Raw genomic sequence first — 27,867 nt, 5'->3', positions numbered from 1 at the left:
CAAGTAGATAAATAGGTACCGCTCCGGTGGGAAGGTAAACGGCGTTTCCGTGCGCTGCTCTGGTTCGCCAAAAGCAGCTTAGTCATGCTGGCCACATGTCCCGGAAGCTATACACCGGCTCCCTCAGCTAATAAAGCGAGATGAGCACCGCAACCACAGAGTCGGCCACGACTGGACCTAATGGTCAGGGTTCCCTTTACCTTTACATATCTCACTCTTCTGCAGCTGTACATTCTGGAGGCAAATGTTAATGGCAGGCAAGTGGTCCTTTGGTGAAGGTTGTCTGTCACTGCTTATCCTGCCATTAGGAAACCCACAAACTTCCAAGGAACCCCGAAATTTTCTGGAACCTAATTAGAAAACCACTGTTCTAATGCAACCTTGGTTATTGAATCAGTTAAAAGACACTCATTGTAGGCCAGCTGTTTTTTCCCAGAAGGACATGCTGCATTAAGCATGTGATAGTTCCATTCAAAAATGAAGAATCAATATTCATGGTTTGGGAGGAACAGACTATGAGATCTGGCTTGCATATAACACTAAGCCCGGCTTTTGGGTTTGTTTTCCTGGCACCAGAAAGACACACTTGGACAGTGTGCACCTGCATGCTGTTTGTTCATGGTAAGCCCTGGTTTATTTCTGTCTGTAGCCTAGCATCATGTGTGAACCAGCCTAGTTAAGGTGAATGGGGGACATATCACCCCTATTATTCTTTTTCTAAAAATGGAAGTATCTGTATTGGAAAAATACAAATTGTGCTGACAGTATCCTTAACATATCTTTCTGCAGGACACGGATTCATCTCCTAAAGGGAGTGGATGGACAACCTGGGGATCGTGGGGCAAATCCCTGCTTTCAACAGCTTCTGCTACAGTTGTTAAGTATACAAACCATGAATATATAAAATATTTTAAAGTAATTGATTTGATATCTAAAAGGTATAAATAAGCCCTTGACATCAGCAGGTACTGTAATACACTTCTCCCCCCTAACCCTTTTTGAGACAAAGTAAAAATGATAACTGAGACGAATATAACATCAGTCTGGCAGCTGCTTAAGACTTCTTGCTAGCATGTTTCCCCCGAAACCCCTGCTCTCCCGGCCACTTTTCTTTCTGCAGAGATTCAGACCCATGTTTGCAAATAAACACAGGGCTAGGGAAAATTCATGGGAAAAGCTTTCAAAGGAAATATGTTCCCAGGAAATGAGCTAATTACTCCCTTCCATGCCATCCCTCTATTGCAAGTCACCCTTTTCCCAAAGATCCTTTATGAGGAAAAATATGTCACTGGGCCAAAACTAGACTTAGCTATGTTGTAATTAATGCTTGGTTAAAGGATGCCAAGAGGAATAGTTCCATCAAATGGCAAGAGGAATAGTTCCATCAAATATAGGCTGGTTCTCGTGTGTATGTACATAGGCCAATAAGGCATATTATATGGTGGTTGGTTGATTGCTTGGTGCTTCTCATCTGAAATGTGTGAACTCTGTATTAAAAAGCATTGTGTTTGTAAGGTAAAGGTAAAAAGGTAAAGGACCCCTGGACGGTTAAGTCCAGTCAAAGGCAACGACGAGGTTGCGGTGCTTATCTCGCTTTCAGGCTGAGGGAGCCGGCGTTTCCGGGTCATGTGGCCAGCATGACTAAACTGCTTCTGGCACAATGGAACACCGTGACGGAAACCAGAGTGCATGTTTGTAGATGCTATATGGGATATGAAAACTCTGTCTGCAGTTCTTGATCTATGATGGCTCATCAAGTCATCTCTTGAGGCCTCACTTCCCTCCTGAGAGAGAGAAAGTGGACCAGGCTTCCCCATCCCAGGGAATCAAATATCACTGTTACCTTACAATTATTCTGTTGCAGTATTCATCTTGTATGGCCTGCAAAATCTGGTTTACTCTGCCACATAAGAGAAGTGGTGCCATAGCCATATGCTAGAGTTAAACTCGCCCCCTCACAGCTTGATCCATAAACCAGTTAAAGTAGAAAGTGTGTGGATTTAAATCCAAATGGTTTTGTGACAGATTCTCTCCATGATTCAGCAGTAATAATCAAAGCACATCCACTAGAACAGGCAAGAGAGTTTCAGTTCTGTTCCTTGTCCTATTACTTAGTAATTATTTTACCACCAGATTGCTGCTTGCCCACTCAAGCATGACAAATATTTGCTGCATCTTGCTTTATTTGTTAAAACTCCATGTCCTAGAAGAACTGCATTTGCAGCTATGCTCGATCAATCAGATTTAAAGTAATTCTTAAAAGGATTAAATTTCTTCAAGGTAAAACTGAAATGCTTGTTCAAAATTGATATTGCAATGCCCCGTTTCTCTTTCAATCAGGTTATTTTTTATTTTAAGAATTTCTTTTCTTTTTCAACTGAGAAGCAATTTCATCTTCAATATTTTCAAGCAAGAATTTGTATTCATCTAATTATTGTCCTCTGGTTAACAATCTTTATTATAAACCCAACAAATTAATCTTTCTCAACAGAAGAGCCAGCAAAAATCCTAATATATTGTTTCATGCTTTTAAAAATGCTGAGGTGCCAGAAAAAATGAATGATTAGTAAAGCTATTGGTACATAGATTTTCTTGAAAATGAGAGCATGCATGGATTTTAAAAAGAAAATAGCTAAGGAACAAGAGAACTGCAGTAACAGAAAGTAATGGGTGGAGTGGGCTGCGTGGGAGAGACATTGTTCTCTCTGGAAAGTCTTGTGGAAGAAGAATAGCCATGAAAAAAGAAGCTGTGTTTTAAAACATATTTTATGGTTTTCTCTTGTTGCCATGAAACGTAATAACACATTTCAGGCTATGGTATATTATATAGGAAATCCAGGATTTATATCAGTAATATGGGAGTTCATATATACACATACATTTGCGCTCTCTCTCTCTCTCTCGCTCTCTCTCTCGCTCTCGCGCTCTCTCTCTCTCTCTCTCTCTCTCACACACACACACACACCAGTGTTGCAATCAATTAAGGATTTGTGCTTCTGTTAGATATTGATTTACTTGTAATATGTTGTCAGAATCTGAAAAGGTGCATCCCTGAGGAAATGAGTAATTGAAATTGCTATTAGATTATCTCTTCAAAGCATACTTAAGAATATTGGAATGTGAGGAATATGAAATTAGTTGGTGGGTTCAGAATTAAATGAAGCTCAGAAAGCGGGTCAGTACAAGCAATACAAATGTTTATGAATTTGCTGAAGTTAATCTGAAGTAATTAAATCCCCAGGAAGCCAACCCAAAGACCTAGAGGAAGTGAATATTGAAGTGGTGATGTTTGTTGATGATTCAAAGCAATTTCTAGATGATTAAAATAGATTCTGAGGGAATCCAAATGGTTTTCATAACACCTGAGACAAGACAGTTAAATTAAAAATAGAATTTAATGTCAATGACTCTGAAGTGATGCACATTAGAAAAGAAATCCAATCTGCTTTATCTTTTGAGGGTGGGTTCTTAATTAGGTTCATGTACACAGCAAAGATAACTTGGATTAGTAAGACTACTCCTCAGAAATATCAGTATATTGCAGTATATTGCTTGGTTATTGAGTGGAAGAACTAAAGCTGAATGGGATTTGCCTGCTTCCAGAAAAGTCTCTAGAGGGCCAGTGGCCCTTTCTGAAGAGCATGTGATGAGGAGTGATAGGCTGCGGTGGGAAGAGGGAATTGCCCAAAATCAGCTGTAGGCCAAGTTTGAATGTGATGTCGCTCATCTGCGTTGCGGTGGTGGGCACCCACAATCCTTCCAGGATTGGTATAGTTTTCCAAACATGCCAGGATATTAAACCAACTTTAAGTCAAGGCTTAATATCCTAATTTGTTCAGAAACCATTACCCATTGTTTTCCAGTACAGACTCAAAAGGAAACTAGTTTACTGAGACTTCTTGACTTGTGTAAAGGGAGAACTGCAGCAGTTGCATGTGAGTTTATATCTTGGCTTATTAAGGTGAAAAATGATTGTCCAAATGCCTCCAGTGGCTTGCCTAAGGCCACCTTGTGAGTTCTTTTTAGAGAGCAGTTTTGAACTGTGGGCCTCTGCCTCCACAATTTAATTACTTAGGCACTTCATCAGCACTCAAGAGCTGTCCCACTAGTCGTCATGAAGCATGACATTATACTAGCACATAGGAAAACTGCAGATCTCATAAATTCTGCAACACAGACATTTAGGATTGCTGTGTGAGGCAAGCATCGTCTCTTAAACATAGAAACCTGAAGCACTGGGTTGCTCCGTTGGTGATCTAATGTACAGTACTTGTCATCTAAATATTTGGTCTTCATCTGATGAATCATGACCCATTAGAGGGTTGCAACCTGGTCTAAGGTGGATTGCATAGTCTGCTAACCAGCAGCATAGCAACTGCCATCTATGTGTGCTGTAGCTTAAGATGGACCATGGAGGTGCTATGGTAAAAAAAAAAGTTTTACTCTCCTTTATAAACTAGTAACATAGCTACCAGTGTGGTGTAGTGGTTAAGAACGGTAGTCTTGTAATCTGGGGAACCGGGTTCGAGTCTCCGCTCCTCCACATGCAGCTGCTGGGTGACCTTGGGTTAGTCACACTTCTTTGAAGTCTCTCAGCCCCACTTACCTCACAGAGTGTTTGTTGTGGGGGAGGAAGGGAAAGGAGAACGTTAGCCGCTTTGAGACTCCTGAAGGGTAGTGATAAAGCGGGATATCAAATCCAAACTCTTCTACCAAAATAAATACTTTCAGAAATCTTGTAATTGCTTTGTTTGACCGAGAGAAGCAAGACAGAAGAGGCACTTTCAGTCACATTCTTGTGAGCAGACCAAAATGCTTGCTTGCCAGGTATCATGGTTTCAGTGCATAACACCCAGCCCCATTGTAGATTATAAAGTGCCAATTGACTGCATGGCCCCACTAGACATTCTGATGCCAGTGTAACACAATGGCAATGATGGCGATACTCCCATAGTACCCATGCAAATAAGACATTGTCAGTTCCTAGCTACAAGGATGCTATGATTATGATGGAACTAATCCATACTTAGTGATGTATGGAACTAAAAGCTGGACCATAAAGAAGGCTGATCGCCGAAGAATTGATGCTTTTGAATTATGGTGCTGGAGGAGACTCTTGAGAGTCCCATGGACTGCAAGAAGATCAAACCTATCCATTCTTAAGGAAATCTGCCCTGAGTGCTCACTGGAAGGATAGATCCTGAAGCTGAGGCTCCAAGACTTTGGCCACCTCATGAGAAGAGAAGACTCCCTGGAAAAGACCCTGATGCTGGGAAAGATGGAGGGCACAAGGAGAAGGGGACGACAAAGGACGAGGTGGTTGGATAGTGTTCTCGAAGCTACCAGCATGAATTTGACCAAACTGCGGGAGGCAGTGGAAGACAGAAGTGCCTGGCGTGCTCTGGTCCATGGGGTCACGAAGAGTCGGACACGACTAAACGACTAAACAACAACAACAGCAACAACAATCCATACTTCCTCCAGCACATGAAGCATCCCATGGTCCAGTTTAGGAGGACAGCAAGTAACCCATGATAGCCACAATTTTCAGAGCTTCCCTATGACAACGGTTCGGATGTCTTCACAGTTAAAACACAACCATCAGCAGTTTGCAAACCTTTGTTAAGCATCCTTGCTGAGGCTTCTATATTCCTCCAAGTGCTCTGATTGGCTGCTCCTGCACAGACATTTGGGATTCTCCATTAATGCCAGTGGGAGAATGTGGCACTATGATTCGAGGTGGGACCAACTTGTAAGAGAGCATAGTATCTGAGCTAAACCCCTGCCTTGCATAAAGGTAAAGGTACCCCTGCCCGTACAGGCCAGTCTTGACAGACTCTGGGGTTGTGCGCTCATCTCACTCTATAGGCCGGGAGCCAGCGCTGTCCGAAGACACTTCTGGGTCACATGGCCAGCGTGACAAGCTGCATCTGGCGAGCCAGCGCAGCACACAGAACGCCGTTTACCTTCCCACTAGTAAGCGGTCCCTATTTATCTACTTGCACCCGGGGGTGTTTCCGAACTGCTAGGTTGGCAGGCGCTGGGACCGAGCGACGGGAGCGCACCCCGCCGCGGGGATTCGAGCCGCCGACCTTTCGATCGGCAAGTCCTAGGTGCTGAGGCTTTTACCCACAGCACCACCCGCGTCCCCCTCTGCCTTGCATAGTGTAAAGCAAATTGGTAAAGATGTTTCTTTCAAGCAGTCAGCAAGGTAAAATTCTGCTTCTAAACTGACTTCTCAGTTTGACTCCTTTGAGTCGTCATCCCCCCACCCCAATATATGTTTTTGCCCTTAGGTGCAATTCCTCAGCAGTTCTGTTTTATAATGTTGCAATATCTTATGTAATGGAATGATGTTTGGTGGATAGTTATTATTGAATTCATTGGTACATCTCATGAGTATTTTCACTAGTGATCGCAAAACCTTGAAGCATTACCGGAACCTTTCTTCTCATCCATATTCCTAGCCCTTTATTGCATCTTGTTCTAATTGGATTTCGCTGAAGCGTAAAAATATAAATAGTTTGTTCCAAACCAATAACAATCTATTTTACCACCATGGCAGTTCCTCATAAAATGCTTACTTATATTTTGATTTATAAACTCCACTCAATTAACCACATCTTGTTGATAGCAATAAAGGGAGTGAACTAGCGAAGTCAAACGTAACGCTCTCCAGTTAAAGACAATGCAGGGGCAACACAATCCCATGTGTATTTACTCAGTTTACTTGCAAGTAAGTATTCTTAAGTTGCTTGAAAAGTGCTGACATTTGGATGGATTGTGCCCCCAAGAAATCCTAGCATTGATTGATGTTCTTCTATCTATATGTATGGCTGGCCAAACAGGAATAATTCTATAACAGTACAACAACAACAACAACTAGTTTTATTATTTATATGCTGCCCACCTGACTGGGTTGCCCCAACCACTCTGGACAGTTGCCAACAAAACATTAAAAACACAATAAAGCATCAACCGTTAAAAACTTTTCTGAACAGGGCTGCCTTCGCTTGTCTTCTAAAAGTCAACTAGTTGTTTATCTGTTTGACATCTGATATGAGAGTATTCCACAGAGCGGGTGCCACCACCAAGCAGCCCCTCTTGCTGGTTCCCTGTAGTTTCACAGCTCGCAGTGAGGGAACCATCAGAAGACCATCAGGGCTGGACCTCAGTGTCCAGGCTGAACGATGGAAGTGGAGATGCTTCTTCAGGTATATAGGGCCAAGGCCGTTAGGGCTTCATATGTCAACACCAACACTTTGAATTGTGCTCAGAAATGTACTGGAAGCCACTGTAGATCCTTTAGGGCTGGTTTTATATGGTCCCACATTCAAGCTATCCTAAAATCTTAGCCTTTTATTTACTTTAGTTAAAATTCTCCTTTTAACTGGGTTATTTAGCTCATTTTGCAGAACTGTTGTGTATGAAATATTTGTGTCATTGCAGGCCATGGGCTAACAGCGGTTAAGGAAAAAGCAGCCACTCTCAGAATTCATGTCCCGGGAACATCAGAAGATGTACATCCTTCTGACCCAGCAGAAAGCCCCATCCCAGGTGATAAACATACCTTGCCTTGGCAAAATATTCTTAATAGGAACACAATACTATTGTTTTAACCTAGCACAAACTTGAAGTTTGAGGTCACATACCGGCATTATTTTCATTTGGCCTTTCTTCTTCTTTCTTGAAGACATGGACGAGACCACACAGGACAGCTCTTCAGAGAACACACCTTTGCCTTCATCTCCTTCTGCATCACGTGGAATGTTTTCAACCATCAGTAGTGCCGTACAGAACACCGTAAGCAATTCTAGTTACAAAAAGAGGGGAAAGGAGTGTACTTGTTATAGAAAGGGTTTTTCGTTTTTTTGATAACTACAAGTAAGGAAACCCAAGAAAACACACCACGGAAAAAGTATGATATATACAATATATTTTTTTAAAGTGATCCAGTATTTTAAAATTCTGTCCAAAAGCGTTACCTACAAAACTCACAATTTAATATGTTTTTCAGTACATGTTTTTGAGATAATTCTTTTGGATTGGATTGGATTGCCTTTGGCAAATATAGGATTGTAGCCAATTCTAGTCCTACTAGAATTATGCCACCCAGTCTCTCCCTTTTAAAAATATACTGTGATGGAGAAGGAAAGATTTGAAGTAGAACTTATTTATATCCTAAAAGAGTTGATACCATTTCAATGTAAGACAGCTTTTCTCATAAGGGTCTGTAGCATGATTTTATAAGTGAGAACTTGGCAGAAAATTTTAAGTTCCTGGAAACCTGGCATACCATGATGGCATGAATGATTGTCGTACCCTAATGAAAATTCAATCTATTCCAAGTACCTCTTAATATCTTCAGGGATAGAATGGGCAGCTCACCAAAAAGTGGCGTGTACAGCCTTGAGAATCTGCGTGCCTAGAAATTGACTCTTCCTGCTTGTTTTTTTATTTTAAAAAATGTAACACCATGGGCTTTATGGGTAGGATATGCCAACTTCAAAGCAAAAAAAAAAATCCTGTTAGGCAGTTCTCTCCCCCCCCCCCCTTGTGGGACACATCAGGCTCCCTAATCTACCCTGCGGACGACTTTGGAGTTTCATATCCAAAGCCAAAAGCAGCTGGACTCAGCCTGATCTGAGTCTCTTATCCAAAGTAGCAGATGCTAGAGCTTTGTTTTCACTGACTATGTGTTATAAATGCTTCAGAGATTCACAAACTCCCAAACCATATTGATAGCAATAGAAGCTGTCATATCTGTGAATAATGCAGATGTTTCTATAACACCTTGTCAGGCTATATGTATGCAAGGCATGGGATTGATCATCTCAGCCTCAAACAAAGACAGCCTTAGGGCAGTGCAAGCAATTTATTATACAAAGTCTGCTTGCTTGCAGAATTGGCCAAACAAAGGCTGGCTCTGTGTGAACAGACCAAACGTTTGGGCTGCCAATCCGTCAAAATCAAAGATGGCATCCGTTGCCTCGTCCCTCTCAAGTGCTATGGATTTGTTTCTTTGCTTGCTTGCTTGCTTGCTTGCTTGCTTTGGAGATACCTTGCAGAATCTTGTGTGATCCAGTGAATATTATTTAAAGATGGAAATTTAAATGCCTATGAACTCCCCCACTGCTTTCCCTAACACATTTTGCCTTCAGGGAATTTCTTTGCACATCATGTTTTCTGCCATGGAGCCTCACCACATCACGGCAGAGGATTCTCAGGAAGGGCGAATGGTTCTAGGGTGTACCCTCTGTTCAAGTGAAACATTAGTCAGGTCTGATGGGTCTCACTATTGTCTCATGTGAGCTGAGATGGCACCCAATAAAATGCCCAAAGCTCCCCTGTGCCTTGCAAGAGATGATCAGTCATGGAAAGCAAGCTGTCTTTCAAATAAGTTTATTTTCCATTACTGATCTTCTCACCAAAGGACAAAAGACAAGCCGCTGCCTAAAACAAAAATGATATTAATAATTTTTTATGCCTGTGTTAGTGCTCCCTTGTTCTATTTTATTCCACGGAATGCTTTTCTTTTAATTAACTTAATGTGTTTAACCGTGGTACTTTTTCACCTGGAATCCATATTCAATATGAGAGATGACTAATGAAGTCATAAATCCTGCTATTTGCAAGGGGAGAAAAAGCAGAGGGTTGAGCAGTTATGAGCTGCAGATTCAGTGTTCCTATATAGCTTTATAGCTACATACTTAAAAGGTGTTTGGAACACAAAGCAAACTTTTTTATAAAAGCCGTTAAAATTAGTGGGATTTGCTTACTTACGTATAATAGTGTTTAAAGTGTCCATAAACAAGCTTATTTCTCCTCTGTTTCGTGCAGGGCAAGAGCGTCTTAACTGGTGGCCTTGATGCTTTGGAGTTCATTGGCAAGAAAACTATGAACGTCCTTGCAGAAAGTGATCCTGGATTTAAAAAAACCAAAACATTGATGGAACGAACTGTTTCCTTATCCCAGGTGAAATAAGTCAATTTTGATAATAATGCAGTGTTCGAAAGTGGTGTAGACAATTACGATGACTGTATAATTGACTGTGGTTTTGATTTTTAGAGGAAGGCTCTTGGAGTTTTGAAGAGCCACATAAAATCATAGAAGTGTAGAGTTGGAAAGGACCCTAGTGGTCATCTAGTCCAACCCCCTGCAATGCAGGAATCTCTAAAGCACCCATGACAGATGGCCATCCAACCTCTGCTTAAAAACGTCCAGAGGGCAACCACTTATTCACCATCAGTATGAATGAGTGAGGGTTGCTTAATAGGCTATCTTCTATGTGGCAAATTTTCACACAAGTTTCTCTTAGGGGGTTGGACTAGATGATCATGGTTCCTTCCAGCTCTACAATTCTATGATTCTGGTTGCTGTTGTTTAGTTGTGTCTGACTCTTCATGACCCCCTGGACCAGAGCATGCCAGGCACTCCTGTCTTCCACTGCCTAGCACAGTTTGGTCAAACTCATGCTGGTAGCTTCGAGAACACTGTCCCACCATCTCGTCCTCTGTCCTCCCCTTCTCCTTGTGCCCTCCATCTTTCCCAACATCAGGGTCTTTTCCAGGGAGTCTTCTCTTCTCATAAGGTGGCCAAAGTATTGGAGCCTCAGCTTCACAATCTATGATTCTATGGTTCATAAATTACGTAACAAACCAGTGCAGCTACCTTTAAACTCTTAAGAAAAAAAGAAACCTCCCATTTCAGGGGAGGGGGAATCTGTACTGGTTCTCTTGCCCTGCTTACACCTGTATATTTATGCATCGCCTAGAAGCTGCGACTTGGGACAACTAACAAATGTAATAAATAATACCTACCAAAGTATGCCAGGCAGGAATTCACCCAGAACAGCGTGCTCATGTTGAACACACCATGTTTTCTTCATCATGCTGCCATCCAGCTTTGCTTTTCTCTGACCCCCTCTCCCCCAGCAATAGCTCACTGTGTGAACGCAAGGGGTTGCAGTATATATTACTATCTGTCACATTTGAGCTTTGCACTTTCTACACCAGTCAAAGTGATAGATGTCTCCTGTGATATCCAAAACTGGCATGGAGACCCACTATATGTTTTCAGGAGTTTGCATGTGATACACAGTTTCATGTCTTACTTCCTCAGTGGCATTAATTTGCAGTGTTCTTCAGTGAAGCATCTTCTTCAAGAACGACCATACAGCGTGTTATAATCATGGTTCGTTTAGTAATTCATGGTAGATTTGTTGCTTTGTTGCTGTTTTTTAACTGTTTATTTGTGTTCTTATCTCATATTTTTATTTTGTGAACTGCCCTGAGACCTTTTGAATAAATCTAATAAATAAAATGAGATAAATAAATAAATATCAATGTTACAAAATATGATCAAAGATTTTAGTTCCAAAGTGTAAAACTTGCTTCTGAGGATGCAGTTGTGTATTATACTGAGAATGGGCTACAAAGAGAAACAGTGTAGTAAGCAGGCTGTTAAGTTGGGGTAAGGGTTGGAATTTTTGCTCTCCAAAGTCAACTGTCCCAAGCAGACAGATCCTTCAAAAAAAAAGAACAAAATCCACTAGAGAGAAAGCTAGAAAAACTACCAGAAAGCAAAATCACAGACAAAAAAAAGTGCTGGCCCCTTTAAAAAAAAGCAACAAGAAGAAGCAAGCTATAATCACCACTAATTGCAAAACTCGTACAGAGAATACTGTTTAAAATGTTTTATTGGACCTGTTGTAATACAGTGAAGCATTTTACCTCTGCTGGTAAGATCTAACTCCAATTTTTATTCTTATTGCCCAGAGGAGCTGGGACTGAAGGTGATAAAATTTGTCAAATCTGCCATGCAACCAATTAACCAGCAGCTATGATCTATATTTCCACAGCTGTTGCGAGAAGCCAAAGAGAAAGAGAAGCAGAGGCTGGCCCAGCAAGTGACATTTGAGAGGACGGCGCATTATGGGCTGCTGTTTGATGAGTTTCAGGGTCTGTCTCATCTGGAAGCTCTAGAAATTCTGTCTAATGAAAGTGAAGCCAAGGTACAGTATATTGACTTTATAAATCAAGGTAACAGGAATGCTTTCTGGGACATATTTCTCAAGAATATCTCCCAGTAAGATTGAAACCCTATCTCTAGCAGGCTCCTTAGGAGCAACAGTTTGCACTTATTTATGTAGTCATTTGAATTTATACCCTGTCCTAGCCTGCAGGCTCAGAGTGCCTTACAATATTTGAAATTTCTACACCATCTCTGGTACATTGTGCCCCACAGCCACCAACGTTGCATTGCCCCTGTATTTCTAACAGCTGTGCTCATTGCTTCCAATAAATAAGTAAAACATTTCTGGATGTAGATATATGCAGCTTGTAGGCTTTTGCAGATATAGATACATACAAGTACAAAGCATCTCTATTGCTCTAAAAAAGTTCAGCAATTCAAGACACAACACTGGACCAGTAACACTGACTAACAGACAGACAGAATAACTGCAGACTACTGAGCTGAAATGTGTTAATTACAGATATAGTCAGGGCACTGAGCCGTTACCATAGTAACTGGCTTGGCGGACCTTGTACCTGTGATTAGCTCATCCATAGGTTGATTTACGCTCATGAAGGAAATTAACTCCTTTTCATGTTCCATTACTCCAGCACTATGCTATGTAATGCTACAGTCGGTATCACGTTGCCATTGAAGACAGTCCCACAGTGCTGTATTAGTGCAGCAGTTTCGGTTGGCCAATGGTATGGATGATGTAGACGCAGTTGGATGTATGTTACAAATTGTTTTTCAGCGCAGAATAGGGCTGACAGGTGCAACCGGATACAGCACTTTACCTATGCAGTAGATTAAAGTGTCTTATCCAACAATACAGTTTCAGAGAACAACCAGAAGGAATGAAACATAGTACTGCTGCTGAAACTAAGGAAGTGTGGCCCTATACGTTTTGTGGTTAGGAGGCAGCTGGTGTACACAGCTCTGAGCTCCAGATCTGTTCCAGAGGGCCCTCCAACAATCCATAAGAGATTTTGAGGGGCATTATAGGAAGCAGAATCCCTTCTACAAGCTCTGCCTGTTCCACTGGATTTCACCCAGTGATTGCAAGCTGTGTAGACACTGAAACTGTATTTCTCCATTTTTCTTGCACATTATGTGCTGCAGATACAATGAAATGCTCAGGCCCGTGTGTGTGTGTGTGTGTGAGCACGCGCACGCATTTATTTATTCATTCATTTATTCATTTATTCATTCATTCATTCTTTTAGATACAATCATATTTAACATCCCTTGAAGGAGAGGAAATGGAAAAAACAAAAGATGCTTTAATTGCTATTAAAGCAGTCTTCCTTCCAGAAGAGTCAGAAAATGAAGACAACGAAGGAAAGAAAGGTAGCTGCAGAATTGTCTGTGCAGAATTGTCTGTGCAGCACATGCCTGTGCAGCACATGCCTGATAGTGGAGTCTACATGTTTAATTAAAAACAATTAAATCAGTTATGAATGACCTAATCCTCAAAGTGATGTTTCTGAAAAACCTTCCCACTGAAGATACTGGTGTCCAAGTCAATATTTATTTGTTTGTTTCATAAAATCATATACCACTTGATTGTTTAAAAAAACACACTCAGAAAGGGTAAAACATTATCGTAAAGAATATATGCGGCACAAAATCAAAGAGACTTATACATGCCTTAGTAGAAGACTGTACCCACTGTTAGCAGTCTCTAGGGTTAGGAATAGCAAAACAAGGAATTATAGATCAGATCAGCAGCAACTCACTGATGGGTTAGATCTAGGCACATTCTGATGTTGCCCAACCCCCATGTCAGGCGCGAGGCAGTCCTTCTTAACTGGCAATTGCTCCCCTCATTTGCTACTGAGAAGTCATCTCAAGGGCTTTCACATCATCTTGGGGGCCTTGGGGCAGCCATTTATTCCCCAGTGCGAGCAGCACCTGACAGTTAAGAAGCCAATGCCTCATGCTTATAGCTGGGTTGGTGCCACTCTCTCTATATAAAGCTATATCAGAAATGTTGTAAGACAGGAAAATAGAAAACTGGTAACCAATCTATTACTTACGACAAGAACTGAAATTGCTTCCAAGTGGAAAGTGGAAACTACATCTATTGAAGAATGGCTTAGAAGGTAGAATAATGTGATGAGGAAACTTACTTATTTGCTAAGATTTAAGGAAGAGAGCAAGAAGAAATGCCTTTATAAAAAAAAATTGGATTCATGTTTTTTGGGAACGGAATATAACAAAATATTTCAAGGGTCGTTTTTTCTTGTTTCCTTTTTACTTTTGCAGCAGATGCGGGAGATGAGTTTGTGACCATGCTTACAGAATTGCTCTTTGAATTACATGTTGCTGCCACTCCTGACAAACTTAACAAGGTGGGTGACTTTGTTTGCCTTTGGGGGGAAAGGATTCTGCCCTTCTTCACCAACTCAGTTCAAAAGTTGGGAGCATACTGGTTTTAAATAGCTAGTGTAGCACACTAGGAGGCAGAGCAGTAGTGCAATTGCAGCTTTGGTAAATTGGTGGCTGTAAGCCGAGAGAGTTGTAATGAAGAATTATGAGTTAAACCGAACATAATTGGAAAAAGAGGTTATCTGCCTGCACTGTAATTAATATGGCCACATATTGTTCACATCCAGAAAATAGGATTTCTTAGAAAAAGAGATCTTAATTGCACATTTCAAGTTTGTGAATCCTTATAGACTGTTTCTTCAGAATGTGACATAAAAGCTACTAATGTCTGAGGCCCAAAAAGTCTAAGTCAAGCAAACCCAAATTATTTATTCAAAATTATGCAGGTCGTAATAACAAGGGGTGAAATCAAGCAAGAATGGTGAGACGTTTGGGGATGTGAAAGACGTTCAAAACAATGAAGGAAGGAAAATACAGTGGTGCCTCGCAAGACGAAATTAATTCGTTCCGCAAGTCTCTTCGTCTTGCGAGTTTTTCGTCTTGCGATGCACGGTTTTCCATAGGAATGCATTGAAAATCAATTAATGCGTTCCTATGGAAAAAGCCTTCCCCCAACCTCTTCTGGCGGGCGGCATTTTAAAATCGCCCGGGACAGCGGAGGACTTCTCCGCTGTCCGGGGCGATTTAAAAGCCCCTGGGAAGGCAGGCAGGGGGGACAAAGGCTTTCCCGCCCGGCCGCCCGGCTTCGGGACATCGTTCCGATGCCGGGCGGCTGGGGGAGGCTTTCCTGCCCCACCGCCCGGCATCGGGACGATGCCCCGAAGCCGGGCGGCTGGGGGAGGCGTTCCTGCCCCACCGCCCGGCATCGGGATGATGCCCGAAGCCGGGCGGGGGGGGGAGGCTTTCCCGCCCGGCCGCCCGGCTTCGGGACATCGTTCCGATGCCGGGCGGCTGGGGGAGGCGTTCCTGCCCCACCGCCCGGCATCGGGACGATGCCCCGAAGCCGGGCGGCTGGGGGAGGCGTTCCTGCCCCACCGCCCGGCATCGGGATGATGCCCCGAAGCCGGGCGGGGGGGAGGCTTCAAAAGCCGTCCGGGGGCTTTTAAATCGCCCCGGACAGTCCCGGGGCGATTTAAAAGCCCCCGGTTAGGCAGGCAGGGGGGGCAAAAGTCTTTGCCCCCCCTGCCTGCCTTCAAAAGCCGTCCGGGATAGCGGGAAGCGCTTCCCTGCTATCCCGGACCGCTTTTAAAATGCTGGCGGTGGGGAGCAAAGCCTTTCGCCCCCGCCGGCCTTCCTGGACCTCTTCTGAAGTCCGGAGGGGGGGGAAGGCTTTGCTCCCCACCGCCAGCATTTAAAAAAAGGTCCCCGAGATTTCCCTATGGGCTTTCGTCTTGCGATGCAAGCCCATAGGGAAAATCGTCTAGCGAAGCGTCGCAAAAACCGAAAAACCCTTTCGTCTTGCGGGTTTTTCGTCTTGCGAGGCATTCGTCTAGCGGGGCACCACTGTAGCCACTAGCATTGTTCTGCGAATGCTTGTACAAACACTTGCAGAAATATTCATGCACTGCTTAAACAGTGGATGCCGTAGTTTCATGCTTCCATGAGACAGTTTTGGCCAGTGAAAAAAATCAGGCAGCCTCTTTCACACAGTACTCAAAATATGTCATTCTAATGCATATTGAAAGAGGAAGTCATTCTTCATGCTAGGTTCTCTTTTGTTCTGATTCTTTTGCAGGCTAGAAAGAAAGCTTATGATTACCTGGAAGAAGCTAGACTCCCTGAATCTACAGAAAAAATGGAAGAGAACAGAGAAGAGAAAACAAAAGTAGATGAAGCGAACCAAGAAGGTGAAGAAAAGCCTCAAACAGGTGAATCTGGAGACACAGAAGAAACAAAGAACAAAACTGTAGAGGTGAGAGATGCGCAGATTTCAGTTTGTCTGTCTATCATCATATTTTGTTATTACATGTAAGTAACCATAGTACTAAGGGACACGGGTGGCACTGTGGGTTAAACCACAGAGCCTAGGACTTGCCGATCAGAAGGTCGGTGGTTCGAATCTCTGTGACGGGGTGAGCTCCCGTTGCTCGGTCCCTGCTCCTGCCAACCTAGCAGTTTGAAAGCACGTCAAAGTGCAAGTAGATAAATAGGTACCGCTCTGGCGGGAAGGTAAATGGCGTTTCCGTGCGCTGCTCTGGTTCGCCAGAAGCGGCTTAGTCATGCTGGCCATATGACCCGGAAGCTGTATGCCGGCTCCCTCGGCCAATAAAGCAAGGTGAGCGCCGCAACCCCAGAGTCGGTCACGACTGGACCTAATGGTCAGGGGTCCCTTTACCTTTTACCTAATCATAGTACTGATTAAGTTGTATCTGTGTGATATATAGTTTGACTATTTCCAGGAATGAAAACTGTCTCTGTCTCATCTGAATATGATTTCAAATCAGCTGGGTCATATCCATCACATTTAGCTTGAAAAACTGTGCCTATTATGGACTTAAGTAAGTGGGATTAAAATACATTTCCCACAAATCAGCAAGGAAGGTTCATGAACATAGCAGACTTAATGCACATACAGGTAAGAGTTAGGTGTGCGTCCTGTGCACATTCACATTGCAAGGCACATGCAGATCCATTTGAAATGTCTCTTCCAGATGTTTTGGACTACAGCTCCTACAAGCTGTGCTGACTGGGGTCAATGGAGTGGTAGTCCAAAACGTCTGGAGGGCACCAGGTTGAGGAAGGCTGCACCAAACAGTGGTAGTTGGACCTTTCTAAAATGCATACACATGGAAATCCTGCAAACCAAGGTAGGACCTGACTTCCCTTTTCCTATAGTATTTCCCACCACTACCTTCTCTCCTCCTTTTCTTCATTGAACAGTGCAATTCATCATCCTGAGCCTTTTGTTTTTCTTTCCAGGAAATTTACATGTTGTCTATTGAAAGCCTTGCCGAAGTAACAGCCCGCTGTATTGAACAGCTCCACAAATTAGCAGAATTAATCCTTCATGGACAAGAAGTTGAGAAGCCTGCCTTGGAACAAGCAAAAGTTCTAACAAAGTGAATATATTGTCATTCTGATTCTTTCAATGTGTGTGCAGTGCTTACTGAATGCTGTTCCTTGCAGAAGATGACATTCAGTATTGTTTTGTCTTTCTGCTGCAAGAATACTTCCACTACTGCATCATTGGTGGAGAAGTTTTGCAGGTGCTGCAGGTGGCAAATCCTATTTTAAACACATTTCTGCTGGTGCAGCACATCTCTGAATCACATACCCAAGTCCTTGGATATGCCAGATGTCAGGAAATGCAAACAATTCTAGGAATTCAATCAATCGTTTGTTAGAAAGTACCGTATTTTTCGCTCTATGAGACACACTTTTTCCCTCCTAAAAAGTAAGAGGAAATGTGTGTGCGTCTTATGGAGCGAATGCAGGCTGCGCAGCGATCCCTCTTGCTGTTCTGGTTTCTGGGATTCAGAATATTTTTTTTCTTGTTTTCTTCCTCCAAAAACTAAGTGCGTCTTATGGTCTGGTGTGTCTTATAGAGCGAAAAATACGGTAATAACTAATAGAAAGTACAAAAACTATAAAATACAAAATCACATCATGAAATGAATCAATTGTTAATTATTAACACTGACAATCTAGAAACTAACAATCATATCAGGACAGAGATGTGGCAACATTCAGCTGTTTTTGCCACCTGTTTGGTAATAGATTTATTAGTCTCATCAAGGAAGATACTCAAAAGAGTATCCTTAGATTGACCAGGAAACCTAATAGAATCCTAGGAACGGAAATTGCTTAGATGCTCAAAATTCTGTTAAGAGGCTCTTCTAACCTTCTTCAAAGAGTTTCGCTTTTCAGTGTACTGGATGGTTAAGTCCAGTCAAAGTTGACTATGGCATGATGAAATCCAGAGCACACAAAAACTCTGTTTACCTTCCCGCCACAGTAGTGTCTATTTATCTATACACTTACATTGTCATGGCAGTATGAGAATGCCCCTAGAATGCTTTCTTACATAAGCTGCCATTCATTTCAAATCTAAGAACAAAGGAAACTGCCTTGTACCAAGTTAGACCATTGGTGTGTGTGTGTGTGTTTTAGCTAAGTGTTGTCTAGAGCAGTGTTTCCCAAACTTGGGTCTCCAGCTGTTTTTGGACTACAATTCCCATCATCCATGACCACTGATCTTGCTAGCTAAGGATGATGGGAGTTGTCATCCAAAAACAGCTGGAGACCCAGGTTTGGAAAACCCTGGTCTAGAATGACTGGCAATTGGTCACCAGAGTTTCAGTCAGGGGTGTTTCCCAGTCCTATCTGGAGATTGCAGGGATTGCATCTGGAAGTTTCTGCAAGCAACTCTTGTGTACCATTGCAGAAATTTTAAGTCTTTTAGACTCAATATAACATTTCTCCTACTGCATAAATGATGTTGCTATTACCGCTGTTGTTTCAGTAGCAATAAACATGTTGGTATGCCCTTGACAGTACAATACTCTTATAGAGATGTAACATGGTGCATATATTGATTACAGCAGTAGCAGTTAATTCATCTGTGCTGTAGTGAAATAAATGTATTATTGATATTTTATTGTTTCTTTAACAGTTTAACAAGTACAATGTGTAATGAAGTTTCTTCCCTGTCGAAAAATTTTGCTGATTTCTTAACTTCAGTTGGGGTAAGTTATTATGCAGTTTTATTCATTTACAAGTCACTTTTTAATCTCTTGAAGTCTTCTTCCTTGGTTGAGTGAGAGAACCAGAAAGTAGGTACACAGAAATCCTATTTCCATTGATTATTGAACTTCACCACGGAGCCATAAGCATAAAAAATGCTTGGGGATCTATTTTAACTATGTCCTCTACTATGTTTGCCCAAGTTCTAGGTCTTCATTTTCTAGGTGCTGGGCAAGCGAAGTGTGAATGAGCCCTAGATTGTGATAGATATTATGGGACAAGACGAGAAGATGAGCCCAGGGAATGAATTGAAAAAAGAGCAACTTCTTCTGGAATGGGGGTGGGGTGGGGGAACCCTGAGAAATGCAAACATCCAAGACTGCAACTAAAGATAGATCATGTCTGGACTATCAACACGATTTTGAACATATTAGTGCTTGAAAGGGACTATCTCTCAAAAAGATGAAAAGCAAAGCAGGGAAACTTTTATTTAAAAAATAGTAATTCCAGTACAGAATTTCAACATGCTTCATTTTTGTTTGATGGTAGAATTTTAAACAAGGCTCCTGTGAGCCATTTTCATCTCCCTTGCATCAGCAAGCATCTTTTCAGAGTTTCTTTTAAAATAACATAATTTAATCATATTGCTTTCACTCTGAATAATTTATGCTGGTGGCAAGTTACAGGAATTTGTCTATTTCTGCATTTTCTCTGCGTGTTTTATCATATTTCTCCGAGGCAGTCTTGATAAATATTTATATCAAACCCAAAAATCCAGCGTGAAATATTAATCTGATCCAACTTCAGAACCAGGCATCTTACATGACTTTTAGTTTTGACCTTGGTGCCTCTGCACTTCAACAGTTTTGCTTGATTTAAGCACATAATTTAAAAGAGATTCAGCTCTGACTTGCTGTGTGTTCATAGCAAACAAGTCCATATATAGCTATGCTACCAGACTGGAAGTTGGTGCTGAGCAGCAAAAGCTTTAGCCCTGGAAGTTGGGCAACTTCTTTCTGATGTGAATGCGCCTTTTAATGTGAAATTTCCTCTCTAGTAAGAGCGTATGTTTACTAGCCCTCTGAAAGACACCAAGTGATGCACATTTTACAGGTGTACATATATTTTGTACTGAGATACCAGTATTTGAATTTTAATGTAAAGTGAGTAGAGATCCACCTTGGTCACGTTGAAATTAATGCCGTTACCACATTCATAACCAGACATACAGCTGGGACTGCAAAGGACAGGATGGCATCTCTCCTATTCCATACAGGTGAAACTCGAAAAATTAGAATATCGTGGAAAAGCAGTAAATGCTGCTGCCCCATTGTCCAAGCACAGTGGACCAACACCAGCTGATGACATGGCTCCCCAAATCTCTTTTCTGATGAGAGCAGCTTTTGCATCTTATTTGGAAACCAAGGACCCAGAGTCTGGAGGAAGAATGGGGAGGCACACAATGCCAGATGCTTGAAGTCCAGTGTGAAGTTTCCACAGTCTGTGTTGATTTGGGGAGCCATGTCATCAGCTGGTGTTGGTCCACTGTGCTTCATTAAGTCCAGGGTCAACGCAGCCGTCTCCCAGGAGATTTTGGAGCACTTCGTGCTTCGTTCCACAGATGAGCTTTATGGGGATGCTGACTTCATTTTCCAGCAGGACTTTGGCACCTGCCCACACTGCCAAAAGTACCAAAACCTGGTTCAATGCCCATGGGATTACTGTGCTTGACTGGCCAGCAAACTCGCCTGACCTATGGGGCATTGCCAAGAGAAAGATGAGAGACATGAGACCGAGCAATGCAGAAGAGCTAAAGGCTGCTATTGAAGCTTCCTGGTCTTCCATAAAACCTCAGCAGTGCCACAGGCTGATAGCATCCATGCCATGCTGCATTGAGGCAGTAATTGATGCAAAAGGGGCCCAAACCAAGTACTGAGTACATATGCATGCTTCTACTTCTCAGGGGTCCAATATTGCTCTATTTGCAGTCCTTGTTTTGCTGATTTCATTTAATATTCTAATTTTCTGAGTTGGTTAATTTGTGGTTTTCATCAGCTGTACGCCATGATCATCACAATGATAACAAATAAAGGCTTGACATATCTCGCTTTGCATGTCATGAGTCTATCTCATATATTAGTTTCACCTTTTAAGTTGAATTACTGAAATAAATGAACTTTTCCACGATATTCTAATTTTTCGAGTTTCACCTGTATATAGCAACCAGAGTTGCAGCTGTATTACTTCAACACTGGCAATGGGGCAGCAGCATTTACTGCATCTGAGAGCAGAAGGCTGGCTTAGAAGGTGGTGGGCAGTTCACATGGCAAACACTCCTCTGTCCTTCAACATCTCACCACCGCTCCCTGATCCCCAGCATTTGCTACTTGAGCTGGCCACCTCACACTGCCCGATGGTAGGGAAGGCCCTGTATACAAATGAGGCCAAAACTGTTGGCGGTGGTTGTTTACAGATGTGATTGCTCTTACTGAACTAATTTTAAGTCAGATAGCAAGGCCAAGGAATAACTGCAAGAGGACCATATAAACCAGTCATTATGTAGATTTAGAGCAGATGAGGCTCCCCAGATTAATAGCATCTCCACACAACTGCTAAACAATGCTGTCATTTAATAACCACATTGTAACTCTGTCCTTCTCATTTCAAGAAAACAGTTATTGAGAAACAATAAATATTTTTATTCTTTATCGCTATAGATCTCCTTCACAGTGTTTGCACTAACTATTGATTATATCAATCAATATTGTTTTAACAGGCAATCATTTCTTTATGTTTCAGGGGCTTGTATACGCTGAAATAAACAAGGGGATGGGTATTGGGTTTTTTTTTAATTACTGACTTTGAAACAGTATTGTTGTTTTTATTATTTCAGGGCTTCCCCCCCATCTCTTTTTACAATCTCTTTGGGGCTGGCATTATTTTTAGTAATAATCATCACAACAGCAGCAGCAGTAGTAATAATAATATTTGCTTAACACTTGCTGTGCATGGTACTTTATAGAATAATGGTAAAAAGATATATTTGAACCCTGAGGGGCTTAAAATTTGACTAGGGAAAACAATAAATAAAGGGGGAAAGAACTAGTGGGAATGTAAATGAAAAGAATATGTGTTCCATTCACACATATTTAGCCTTAGTTTCAGTACAGGATGAAAAATAAGACTTTATAATATTATTTTAATAATATTTTTATTACTTATACCCCGCCCAATTCAATTCTTTATTTATACGGCTATTAGCCCATAAAGTATGTACGAACATAAAAGCACAGAAGCATAAAAACCAATATATCTAACAACAGAAGGTGAACACCACGATGCAAGGGTGGGTCATTGAGGAGTGACAAATACAGCTTGGGGCCCAGAAAGATCCAAGGGACGGTTCAGAGAAAAAGGAAAACTGGAGACGAGATCCGTCATGCACTCTCATCATAACTGTCTGATTAGTTTTGGTGTTGTTGTTGTTGTTTGGTGGTTTTTGTGTGTGAGATAACCGCATTCAGGAATCTCGCCACCTGCAGAGTTACAGAAGGATCTGTATCCTGCAAAAGCAGTGCGGCATGTGACTCAACAGGCCTGCCAACCAAGCGCAGTAAAGCAGGACCCAGGAATTTAGTCCTGGCTATGCTATGTAGGGGACAGTTGAACATTATATGTGGAAGAGATTCAACTGTTTTCCCGTCACACTCACATAGCGGAGACACCAAACCCTTGGAAAATCTGTGGCTCAGCAGGTTCGATGGAAAAACATTGAACCTTGCACGAATAAATGCAAGTCGGTGTGGTACAGATGAAAGAGATGACATGTATGATGGAAGGCCAAGTGGTGGGGTTATTCCGTGATACCTGGGGGAGCAGACACCCCCACCCCTGGAGAGGTTGTGTTGATTTTCAATCTCTGCTAATCTTTGCTCGATAAGGCTTTTGGCTGAGCGTAGGTTCATCGCCCCGCCCATCTGGGTGGGTTGCCCCAGCCACTCTGGGCGGCTTTCAACACATATAAAAACTTAATATAACATCAAACATTAAAAACTTCCTGAATCAGGACTACTGCCTTAAGATGTCTTCAAAGAGTTGGGTAGTTCTTTATCTCCTTGACATCTGATGGGATGGCATTCCACAGGGTGTTCCATCATGGACAAGGTAGATTTGAAGGGAGGCAGATGTCACCAGGTAGGGGTTCTGGAAGGCAGTGCCCAGCACAAGAGGAAGCAATGGATGAGGCCACATCTTTTGAAAGTAATGACAAGGAACTTGTGCTGGATCTGGGAGTGGACAAGAAACCATTGTGGAGATTCAAACAGTGGTGGGTGGTGGTTTGGGGTAGCATGGGGTACGGATGAAGGGAAATTGAAGCGGTACTAGCAGAGCTAATCCTACGCTCCTCTTAGTGCATTTTCATCACATCAGCCTCCCTGCTGCTTTGCCTCTCTCCTTCCTGGTAAGCAGCAGCCAGTCGGCTATCAGGAGGTCAGGTGAACACCATTGCCCCACTGCTGGATTTAAAGGAGGGAGACTACCAGCAGTGGGCCAGAAAGGAAGAGTGGGGAAGAGACTGAGGAAGCAATTTCTATCCACAACCTCACCATTGGAAAAATAAATACAGCTCGCTTTCTGGGATCCAAAGAAAGTTGGTTGTGTTGAAGACCAGCTGAGATTGCTGAATATCGCCAGGATTTAAGCAAGGCTGAATTCCTCGGACTTGTTCCACTGTCTTCACAAAGCCTCGAGCATATTTTTGTCTAATCTTTTAAAAAAATGCCCTTTTTGCATCAATGAAAATGGTATTTTGTATTTGACACTGAACATGTGCATATTTTGCTTATACAGTAAGCCAGCACCTTCAGAATCTCACTCTTCAAAACAAATGTATTACTAAAGCAAAGAAATGTTTTATTACCACTTTCTCAATGTATTATGCATTGAACCTTGCCTGTGTTTTCATCTGAGCAGAGTGACAAAAAAGCCGAAGTCCTTAACCCAATGGTCAACAGCGTACTATTAGAGGTAAGTGTGCCGCTATTTTACATAAGGAACCACTTTGCTGTCTTTTTCAAATGAAGCTAGCATACATTTATGTCCCTATGAAGAACCATAAAAAGTAATGGTTATCACTGTAATTCCGTGCCATTTCATAAACAGTGTCATTGTGCTTTAATCACTCATCTGTGAGAGCTTAGCCATAACAACCGTGCTGCGTTTTCTAGGAACATTTGTAAGACACGGGTGAAACGCTTCTTCCTACCTCTTACCATAATGCTTTGGAAAGAACTTACTGGACAATTTACAGTTAGTTCAGTAAGGTAGCTTTGCTTTCCATTCCAAAAAAAAATGCCTAGGAATAGACTCTGAACCTTAATAAAGTTTCTGCTGCTCATAAATCACTAAATATAATCTCTGAACTAAGATGAGTGCTGGAGGACATGCCATTCAGTTCAATGGAGCTTGCATAGGCAAGGTTCTCAGTAGGCTGCACCTATTTATTCATGTTAAAATTTATAAATCAATCTTCATCTAGAAATGAATTTCTGGGTGGTATGCAAAGGAATTTGAAATTCCATGTGAAACCATGATTGCACTGTAAGGGCCTTTTGCATTATTTTGCCTCTAGAAATCTATGGTCCCTACAAATGTTGGTACTCTCAGAATTCAGACAGCAGATAACTGGCATTTCCATTGTCAGAAGTTCCAAAGGGAGGCAAACTAATGTTTCCATTTTATATATATAAATTGTATTCCCCTGGCTGTAATTCACTATTGGTTGTTGCTAGGAAATGACCATCAGCCTGTTACTGTGTCAACTGCAGGAGCGTCTACAATGTAGGATATGTATCTGCAAATTCTTGGGTAGGATTGGCTAGTGTTCTTAAAGTTTTTATAAAAATATATATAGTAAGCAAGACAATCCTTCGTACCTACTTTCTGTGCTCTGTTTTGAAGACTTCGTTGTTTTGTCTGTCTGTGACTCAGGAGTTTATTATTCAGATGGGCAGCATTCCGGAGTAATTAAAGGGTGGTATTCAATTAAGTGTTACTCAAAGTAGCCACACTGAATTTAATGAAACTTACGTTATCATGGTCATTAATATTAGTAGATCAAGTCTGGGTAACAGTTACCGGTAGTTGAACAGCACTCTCAGCATACTTTTCTTCTTCAAAATGCCCCTGCTGGTGTGGGGTAGGGATTTGTTTCAGAGCTGTGGCACAGGTGGAGGAAGGATTAACCAGATTGACCTCTGTCATTTTCCGAAAATGGCCACGGGAGGGAGGATTCGTGCCCACAAGTGTTCTCCTCCACAGATATTATTTTCTCTGGAAAAGGAATTTGGATTAGGACTGTGACATTGCATCCATATCATTTTCCTCACACTTTTTTGAAGAAGAAAACCAACCCAATTATTTTGCAGCAAATGCCAGTGTTCCTTCAGCAAATACGTAATGTCACATACACATGTTCAAATAACTGTGTGCATGTGCTTTGGAGCCTCATCCAGATTAGATTTCCCATGTGGACATGTTTATGGCATCATCATATTATGTGCTTCCTGCGGCAGTGCATAATGCATGTATCTCCCCGCCAAGCTGGAAGCAGACCGCACCAATTTCAAGATAAGTGGGGTTGAAAGGCACTGCAATATGAAATACACTGCAATATTAACATACATTTTCTTTCCTCATCAGGGTTGTAACAGCACCACTTACATCCAAGATGCTTTCCAGTTATTGCTTCCAGTTCTCCAGATCTCTCATCTCCAGAATGACTGTTCAAAAACACTACAGTGACCACTTTGCATTTAAAAGAACCATCAGCCTAATAATCTCTTGGTTGTGTTTACAGTTCAAAAATATGTCTGATGCCTTTAAAAGACACTAAATGCAATTTTGCACATGCAGAATGAGTAATACTCTTGTATTTAGGTAAACCTATTTAAACATACAGTTTCATAATAGGGGGTGGAAACTGTCATATTCCTTGTATTAATTTAAGGTAAATCGTGTTTATTTCTGTTTTATTGGTTGAACTTCATTTTGGGATATTGCTGTACTACCTTGCATCCCATTTTGAAACATTTGCACTGGCCTATTTGCCCAGGGTGCCATAATGAAGTCTCCTGATCCAAAATCAGTGTAAAGAACTGAGGCACAGTTTGTTACACTCCAAACTAAGTAGTCTGGGGATTCAGCACCTAGTAGGGTAGCTGTTCTCTGCATGCATGAAGGTGAGGCAGCATCTCCTTATTTAAGTTCAACGGCACTTTTCCCATACCAACAGTTTCATGTAGCTTAAATGTAACAGAAGTTTTCTTGCCTTAATGGAATCATGAACTAATGGCACTGCTTCTTTCATAGATACAAAGTCACAACCTCGTCCTTTAGATTGCTGATTCATTCAGAGGCCAGCATGAATCAATGATAGCATCCATTCATGCTTGTATGACAACCATTGTGCAGAATGCATCATGAGATTGTCTGCACTTCCTGGTCTGGACCAAGCTTTCTACTGCTGCTTCTCCCCAGCGGCAATCTCCAATATGTAAGTGCTTTTTAGAAGGGTAGCCGTGCTAGTTTGTTGCTGCAGAAATGACAGCAGCACCGTAAAGATTGACAAATTTATTATAGCATAAGCTTTAATGGACTATATACTACTTCATCAGATATGTGATGGTGTTTAGATGACAGAAAAGGTTGACAGTGGGGTCAAACAATGAAATGCAAAATGTGCTGTCTGAAAATTCAATTAAGGCATGAATGTGTGCAAAATAAGCGCACTGACAATTTGCAACAGCACTAAGTGTTTGTGGCAGTGAAGTCCACCAATTTCCACATGCTACTCTGCCATTACTATTGACTTCAGGGTCTTTGTGGAAAATTGTGATTTATCATTACTGTAGACACAGCGATAGTGTTTGCTGCCTCAAAGTGGAGTGCTGCTGTCATATGCCAAACCAGTGCATTATTTATGGTAGAAGTCCAGTCTCTGGTTTAGACGAGGCTATTCAGAAAACTAAACTTACTAGCAAGTATGGTGCCTTCCATTAATCCAACTGAATAATTGAATAATTATTTTGTTAAACACTACCTTTTTTAAAAAAAAAGGTCCAAGGGCAGATTGTTAAGTCCTCATCTACCCAACTTATTGACAAATGTCATTTTCTCCCCTGAAAAGTATGTGCATATAATCATTTCTAAAAATTGATATTTTACATCAGAAGCAGTATGTTAAGATTTTATGTTGCTAAAATTCACGGACAATTTTTTTAAAAAAAATCTCTTGTGATGTGTAGCGCTTATTGCATCCTGCATATGGGATTCTCCTTTCATGTTTTATCAACTAATATAAACATCAATAAAGCTAAAAACAATGTTTGCATCCAGTAACTAACTAAATTCAGAATATTGTAAAAGTTGTATCTGCTTTCTTCTCTACTTTTCTTGCCGGCAAATTCTGATAGGAGATTATCAAAAGACATTTCTCTTGTAAGATAGCGAACAGATACAGCATTGTTGACTGTAATTAAAGACAACTTGGAGAATCCTCTTTCTCCCTCACAATTTGAAATGGGCAGGGCTAGTTAGATAAAGGCAGAAAGCTTCCAGATCCGTACTGTAAATTATCTTCAAGCCAGCAGCTTCAGATCCTTCACATTTCTCTTCAGTATTTAAGAAGTGAGATAATTTCTTTTAGCTTAGTAGACAAATGGAAGGACTCACAAAAGCTTCTGCATACTTTTCTGCTATACAGTGATTTTTGGGGGG

At 41.6% G+C, this 27,867-nt stretch overlaps 1 protein-coding gene across 10 annotated transcripts in view; it reads left to right on the top strand.

The window, feature by feature from the left end:
- FAM114A1 (family with sequence similarity 114 member A1) overlaps positions 1 to 27,485 on the top strand; it is a 48,423-nt gene extending 20,938 nt beyond the window's left edge. For 6 of the 10 annotated variants that reach the window (XM_081924523.1, XM_081924520.1, XM_081924524.1 and 3 more), the window contains 13 exons: positions 790 to 876; positions 3,869 to 3,935; positions 7,450 to 7,557; positions 7,694 to 7,803; positions 9,841 to 9,975; positions 11,861 to 12,013; positions 13,242 to 13,365; positions 14,284 to 14,369; positions 16,142 to 16,318; positions 17,326 to 17,465; positions 19,019 to 19,091; positions 24,064 to 24,117; positions 25,792 to 27,485. In XM_081924523.1, the coding sequence (XP_081780649.1) occupies positions 790 to 876; positions 3,869 to 3,935; positions 7,450 to 7,557; positions 7,694 to 7,803; positions 9,841 to 9,975; positions 11,861 to 12,013; positions 13,242 to 13,365; positions 14,284 to 14,369; positions 16,142 to 16,318; positions 17,326 to 17,465; positions 19,019 to 19,091; positions 24,064 to 24,117; positions 25,792 to 25,893 (1,416 nt within the window). In that variant the 3' untranslated portion in view covers positions 25,894 to 27,485. Of the gene's footprint in view, positions 1 to 789; positions 878 to 3,868; positions 3,936 to 7,449; positions 7,558 to 7,693; positions 7,804 to 9,840; positions 9,976 to 11,860; positions 12,014 to 13,241; positions 13,366 to 14,283; positions 14,370 to 16,141; positions 16,319 to 17,325; positions 17,466 to 19,018; positions 19,092 to 24,063; positions 24,118 to 25,791 lie in introns of all 10 variants that reach the window. The other 4 variants (XM_081924525.1, XM_081924527.1, XM_081924526.1 and 1 more) reach the window with 4 other exon arrangements.
- Positions 27,486 to 27,867: the final 382 nt, after the last annotated feature.

Source organism: Podarcis melisellensis, assembly GCF_964234715.1.
Source record: "Podarcis melisellensis genome assembly, chromosome: 9".
Lineage (NCBI taxonomy): Eukaryota > Metazoa > Chordata > Lepidosauria > Squamata > Lacertidae > Podarcis > Podarcis melisellensis.
This window is presented reverse-complemented; position numbering and strand designations above follow the sequence as displayed.